Below are 7,155 nucleotides of genomic sequence, written 5' to 3'. Positions count from 1 at the left end.
TACAACCCCCAGAAAAAAAAAAAAAAAAAAAAGTGAAGAAATTAACCTATTCCAAAAAGACCTATGGCCTACTCAGCCTTCTATTCTCCAAAAGGTTCAAAGTCCTACTTTGATGTTGTCTTCATACTGTGGCTTAAGTGCTAATAATAAAAACAACATGTATTAAGGAGTATTATCTGTCATAAGCAGTAGTATTTCTATCATTTCTATAGAAAGGACTAACAACCTAACGGAAGGTGATGGGGTAGGGCCTAGTTTTGAGCTGCACTGGCCTGGAAAGTACATCTAATGGGATTTGGGTAACAGGGTGCTGATGGAAAGTAACCTGTCCGCAAGACACCCCTGGTACCACCACTCACACAGTACTTCCCTTGTATAAGAGCTGTGTTGCATGCTTTACCTATATTGTCTCATTTAATTCTTGAGGAGGCTTGTGAGGCAGGTGCTATTAAGACACCCAGTTACAGTTGAGGAAGCTCAATCTCCCTATAGAGAGATTAAGTAAATTGCCCAAGGTCATATCTAATAGGCTGCAGAGCCAAGGTCTATACCAGTGGTGGTGAACCTATGGCACACATGCTGCAGTGGACTGTTGGTATCATTGAAAGCTCTAAAAGGTTCACTATCACTGGTCTATACCCTAATGTAGGGTAACAAGCACGGACTCTAGAGAAGACTGTCTGGATTGGAATTTTGGTTCTACTAGGAAACTTGCTTAGGCAATTTTCTTAATATGTTGTACCTGTCTCTTCATTTGTGGAGGGGAGGAAACACCTGTAAGAATGTTGTGCAGATTAAATGAGTTAAGACTGGTACATGAATACCTAAAGCTCCCAATTACTATTATAATTATTATGTATTTTTATGATTATCCCTCTTTTCTGCCTTTGGTATGCTCTTAAAGACTGTTGTCCTCAAACTCTTTTTTTTTTTTCAGTACTGCCAATAGGCCCCCAGATTCTCAGATATCAGAGCCACCAGTTCATCCAAAGCCATGGGCAACATACAATCATTGAGGATTAAGAGCCAGGGGACATGTCCACATACCCACAGGGCTAGTTCTCAGCAGAATGAGAACTCAGACTCAGGGGCCCAGGATCCAGCCCCCGCTTCCTCACTCCAGGCAGTGGGGCCTCTGTAGTTCAGCCCACCAAGCCCACCACATGACCTCAGCAGCAAGCACCTAGATTTAAAGGAGAGCTCCCACATTCCATTTCTGACTCCTTTGTTGGCCATATAATCTTGAGTTGGTCATTTCCTTGGACCTCACTTATGACCTATAAAATTGGAATAATACCTACTCTGCTTGTTGCAAAAACCAAATGAGATTAACAGATAAAATGGAAAAAAATGTAAGGTAACTTTATGCAGTCCTCAAATCAATTCAATATTAAGCTTCCTGGGAGACAAAGACGCCATTCTGTCGATAACCTCATTCTCCCTCAGTGCACAGAGCTACTACCTAAATGTGCATGTTTAACAGCCCGACTCCAGAAGTTTACATGAGCATCTAATCTGAACCAAGGACGGGCTGGGGATTTAGCTCAGTGGCACCATGCGTACCTCGCAAGTGCAAGATCCTGAGTTCAATCCCCCGTACCAAAAAAGAAAAAGAAAGAAAGAAAAATCATTATTTAGGGGCCGGTGATTTAGCTCAGTGGTTCTACCTCCTGTCTCACAAGCACAAGATCCCAAGTTTGATCCCCAGTACAAAAACAAAAAAACAACCTACAACATGAACTGAGGGCCCTGTTTTTATTATTTTAACCCTGGCCCTTTCTCCAGACTTACCTTGAAGCCTCTTGGCCAACTCACGTGTAAAAAGCACATTAGCCAACTTGCTATGGAAATAGGCAAAAGCCCTGCAATAGTACTTCTCACCCTGGAGGTCATGGAAGCGAATCTTGCCAGCATGGTGCACCACTGATGACAAATTCACCACCCGTGAGGGAGCAGATTCTTTCAGCTGCTCCAGGAGCAGGTAGGTGAGAAGAAAATGGCCTATGAAGAGAACCAGCAGGAGACTGAAGGGTAGAACAGCAGCCTTGCCTCAGCATTAGCTCACTGTTTTTCTGGGTATGTTCAATTTCGGATACCAAGAGTAACTCAGGGCTAATGATCAGTTGTGGACTCCCCAAAGCAAGAGCCAGAGACTGATTATAGTGAAGCATTAATACTTAATCGATATTATTTTTGAACCTCTGCTCATTGCTCTGACCGGGAAAAACTCCCACCTACTGGCATCCAGTTTTCCCTCTCGCCATGGTTATACAGCTGTGGGCCCAGGTACACGCATGCACCGAGGGAAAGTGAATCATTAGCAAAAACAACATGCTCCATACTGGCCTCCCTCAAATCATCATCCTGAAGTCTGAACCTTAGTCTGTCTTGTACCTGAAGTTCTCAATGTTTGCCTGCCCCGATGGACCAAACTGTGGCCTGCTTGCCCCTCATGTGGATGTGACTCTTCCAACTAAACCCAGATTCCTGCACACTCCCGAACCTGGCCTTCCTAGGGATCTCTCTCATGCCACTGTCCCATCCCAGAATGAGATCTTCTCCTGGTGTTTGGAGCTTCTTAATAGTGCAGATAAGAAGATCTCACTTTTTCAGGCTGGTCAGAAGAAGGATGGTGAAAACAAGCAAAGTGTCTGATCTATTGGAATCCTAAGCTCTATAAGACCTATGGAGATTCTCAGTACTGGAACAGGGTCCTCTTTCTACAGAGAACAAGGTGAATTGTGCCTCTCTTTTGAGTCACCCAAGGATACTTACCCAGGTGGTTGACCCCAATATGGGTTTCAAAGCCATCTGCGGTCTTGGAAAATGAACACAACATCACTCCTGCATTATTGATCAGTATATGGAGCTTCTTTTCCTCTGTCAAGCACAACCACAGGAATCCTGTAGTTAGCGAGGAGTCCACTAGCTGCCTGTCATAGCCCTGAGTATTTGCCCCTTTGCCCTTGTCCATGAACTCTCTGCTGGCGCAAGGTTATTGTTCACTCCACTCTGTCTTCTAAAACAAAGTGTGCCTCAGCGGTCAAACTATCCCCCATTTGGACTGCTGTCTGTGGTATTCAGTAAGTACTGCTTTGGGTTTCTAAGCTGAGAGGCCCGTATCTTCCTGTTTATTCCTCTTTTCGGCGAGGGTGTACTGACTACCAACCCTGAGCCAGGCCCACTCTGTTGGCCCTTGCAATCCAACAGTAAAACAAGACAGACCTGGTCCCTGCTCATCATGGATTCTATAGTCAGTGGCAGAAGCCAGTAATTTTCTAAGATCCAGAATAATTTTAGCATTGGCACAATCTCATCTAGTGCCTGTGGATACAAAAGGTTGATTTTCTGGATTGAAGAAGAACATGGCATCAGGACCACACCTTACTTTGTGTACTTTGACTTTTTGTACTTTGACTTTTTGTGCTTTTTGTACTTTGACAGTACCTTGTCAAAGTACAAGCCCAGACAGAAGAACTGACACCCCCAATATTTTCAGTGCTAAGCAAAAAAGCCAGCATGGATCCGGCCTAGCTTGTCTACCCACCATGCCCTTGCCAAATTGCCGTCTTGCTGGTTCATGTGGTAGAACCTGTCCAGTAGGATCATGATAGTTCTGATGTAAGGACTACAGATGGTCCAGGGTGGAGCAGGCTGTTCCCATACTTCTTTTCCCCTTTTTCTTACTACCCTGTAGGGCCTCACCTGCCAGAAAGCCCTCAGCAAAGGCTCGGATGGACTTGGTATCAGATAGATCCAGTTTCCGTACCAGCACCTGGGAGTTCTTTGTATCTGCTCGGATTTCACTGGCAGCAGATTCTCCCTTCAGTACATCCCGGCAGGCAATGTACACTCGGGCTCCTAGGGCCAGAACACAAGCACAATGTATTCAGAGAGTAGGCTGAAAAATGAGGTAGAGTAAGTGACCCAGGGGCTGGTGAATAAAACATTCAGCACTGCGGTGCCATACTGCCCCTTCTGTATTCTCATAATGGTACTGGTCTGTCTTCCCACTGCAAGTTTAAACTCACGCTGGGAAATTTGGGTTCAGACTCCAGCTATAGTTTGTTTTCTTCTATGGGTTTTTTGTTTTGTTTTGAGTACTAGGGATTGAACCCCAAAGAACTTGAGGCCATCATATTAGGCTATATCCCAAGGCTTCTTTTTTTTTTTTGAGACAGGGGCTCTGGGCTTGAACTTGTCATGCTCCTACCTTGGCCTCCAGAAGTGCTAGCATTGCGGGCATGTACCGCCACACCTAGCTACACGCTAATATTTAATGCTTATTATCATCTCCAATTAGAATAACTGAATTGACCAATATTATTATACACACTTATCATTATTTTCCTTTCTTTATGTAATACAGAAGGAAGAGGGAGGTACATTGAAAGGCACAGAGGAAATTAGAATCACATTGGACTTGAAACCCAAGTTTTTTTTGTTTTTTTTTTTGAATCCCAAGTTTTGTGAGTTCCTGTCAGAGCCTCCAAGCCCAGGAAGAAAGACAAGGCAATGTGGGTAAAATCCCCAGTAAGAAGAGCAAGAGGCCAAGGCCTGCAGAGCCAAAGAGGAAGCACTCACCTCTGCGGGCAAGCTCCCTGGCTGTCTCCTTGCCGATGCCCGTGTTGGCACCAGTGATCACCACTACCTTTCCAGGAAGTTGCACATTGGTTCTGCAAATTCCACCCGCAAAGTACTTCCTGTCATGAAGGGAAACAAAAGCATCACACGTTATCCTTCCCAACTGACAGTGAGATGCACAAAGTAAACTCCACCAGACGCAGACAATATCTTGAGGTTGGAGTCAGGAAGCCCAAAGAAGCTAATCTGCATGGGACTTGTTTTTGCTGGGCAAGGCAGTGGCCAGCTCCTAGGTGCAGGGTGGAACACCATGTGCCCAGGGATTACAGGCGATCACCCCAGCAGCAGTGTAAGGTGCTCATGAGCCACAGCAGATGGAGAAACATTCCTTTTCAGACAACAAAGATATCTAGCTCTCATCTCTAGAGGTTCCCAAAGGTCAGCTTCCTCTTCCAACCTGTACCCAAAACATACATGTGATGAACATGAGTGGAATCAACTGTCCTGAGCCCTCGGTCCCCAGGAAGCATCACAGCGAGTAACTGATGACAGCACCCTGGGAGGTGGCATACGCAAATACCACCCTTGATGGGACTGTCAACTAGTACAACCACTATGGAAACCAGAATGGAAATTCCTCAAAAAAATTAAACCTAGAAATTCCATATGGCCCAACTATTCCCCTTCTGGTATCTTCCTGAAGTAGTGAAAGTCCTCACATTACAGTGATCTGTGCACACCCATCCTTATAGCAGCATAACTCATAATAGCTAAAGCTTGAAAGCAGCCACTATGTCTATCAAGAGATAAATGGATAAAGAAAATATGGAGTACTATTCTGTCATAAAGAAGGATAAACTTGAGTCACTTATGAGAAAATGGATGCACCCTGAGGCCATTATGTTACACAAAATAAATCAAACACACAAGTTTAAATATCACATGATTTCTCATATCAGAAACCCAAAATACAAACAAATCAAAAAGCAAACAAGCAGGGCATGGTGGCGCACTCCTGCAATCCCAGCACTCGGGAGGCTGAGGCAGGAGGATCGCTGTGAGTTCGAGATCAGCCTGGGCTACATAGTGAGTTCCAGGTCAGTCTCAACTATATAGTGAGACCCTGTCTCAAAAAAAGATAATAGGAAAACAGATAGATCTTTGCAAAAGGGAAGGTGACCAAGAGATGGAAGGGGTGGGGATGGAGGGAGGGAAGGGAGTGAAACAAAAAGAATTCAGATGTGTATGTACATGTACCAACTCCCCACAATTTGTATTACCAGTGTGTACTGCAAAGGTGCTAATAAAAAACAAATTAAAAATAATAACACATAAATAAAAGGACTACAATCCTCCCAAAAAATAAAACAAACGCTGAATGTTACAAAATAACCAACACCACACTTGGGCTGCCTCTCTCATTTTAATGAGAAGGGTACCCCGAGAGGCTTTGTGCCGTTGTATTACAGATTTTAGTTTGGTCATCAGTACACAGGGAGAAAACCTCCCCTGTTGATTTCTCAAGCTCTAAACAAGATCAGAGTGGGGCAGAGCTAACATTTCCCAAACAGCTTCTGACTCCCAGGCACCCAGCTATGCACTTTCCATACATAATCTAAAGTTCTCAGCCACTGCAGCATTGTTTCCACAGGACAGTAGGGAAAATTGAGGCCCAGGAGTTCAAGTCACTTCTACTAGTGGCAGAACTGGAATTGGAATCCAGGTCTCTGTGTCCAAATGATATCTGTCCCCAGTATGCCCATATAACCAGAACACACATTTTTTTCCACACTTCCAGAAATCCCACAGCTAATAAACCATCCCAAAGCATTTATTGAGGTTAGTATCAAGGGGAAGAGAGTTTATCTCCTTCTCAGAGAAGGTACTTAAGAATGGCTCCTGTAGCAAACACACACACACACACACACACACACACACACACACACACACACACACAACAAGCCAACAGGGCCACCTTGCTTAGGGAAAGAGAAAAAGGGAAAATTGTCATAGAAGCCCACAGGAACAGAATGAAAGAGCAGGGACTGCCACCTAAATCTGCCACTGAGCTACCTGACAGTCATTCACTCTGCCCTCCGAATCAGCCCTCCTACACCGCCCCAGGTGCTTCCTTTTCACTTTCCACAGTAGTATCCACGATGCCTTCCTGTCTGCTTTTTCTGCCCTACCTTTCTCTGCCTTGATCTCATTCCCTTTCTCTTTTCTCAGCTGCTGAGAACCGGCTCCCAGAGCAGGACTTTGTAAACTATTAGGAATTGCTGGATGAAGACAAACCTGAGGAATGGCGCTGTCGTGTACAAAAGGGAAAGGAAGCAGGTGAACAGTCCCAAGATAACCAGCATCTTCTCAGCCGCTCCAACTTCAACCCCAGATCTGGCTCGGGCTCCTGGTCTGACTCCAACTCTAGCTTCTGCTTCTTCTTGGCTTGCTCCTCTCACTCCAGGTACTCAGCAACAGTCTGACTCTTAAGCAGAGCCCAGCATTCTATTTAAATCCAAGACCTGTCAGAGCACAGCCTCTTGGGAAACGTAGTCCTGAAGGGGAGGGACG

At 44.9% G+C, this 7,155-nt stretch overlaps 1 protein-coding gene across 1 annotated transcript in view; it reads right to left on the bottom strand.

Moving 5' to 3' along the window:
• Rdh12 (retinol dehydrogenase 12) overlaps window positions 1-7,078 on the bottom strand; it is an 11,292-nt gene extending 4,214 nt beyond the window's left edge. The window contains exons 1-5 of the mRNA XM_010645343.1: window positions 6,880-7,078; window positions 4,585-4,703; window positions 3,706-3,861; window positions 2,776-2,880; window positions 1,792-2,001 (exon numbers count right to left, since the gene is read on the bottom strand). Of these exons, the coding sequence (XP_010643645.1) occupies window positions 1,792-2,001; window positions 2,776-2,880; window positions 3,706-3,861; window positions 4,585-4,703; window positions 6,880-6,947 (658 nt within the window). The 5' untranslated portion in view covers window positions 6,948-7,078. The remainder of the gene's footprint in view (window positions 1-1,791; window positions 2,002-2,775; window positions 2,881-3,705; window positions 3,862-4,584; window positions 4,704-6,879) is intronic.
• Between the last annotated feature and the right edge of the window lie 77 nt (window positions 7,079-7,155).

Source organism: Fukomys damarensis, unplaced genomic scaffold (genome assembly GCF_012274545.1).
Source record: "Fukomys damarensis isolate Sample0158 unplaced genomic scaffold, DMR_v1.0_HiC HiC_scaffold_21, whole genome shotgun sequence".
NCBI classification, from domain to species: domain Eukaryota; kingdom Metazoa; phylum Chordata; class Mammalia; order Rodentia; family Bathyergidae; genus Fukomys; species Fukomys damarensis.
The sequence above is the reverse complement of the archived record's forward strand: the minus strand, read 5'-3'. Positions and strand labels throughout refer to the sequence as shown.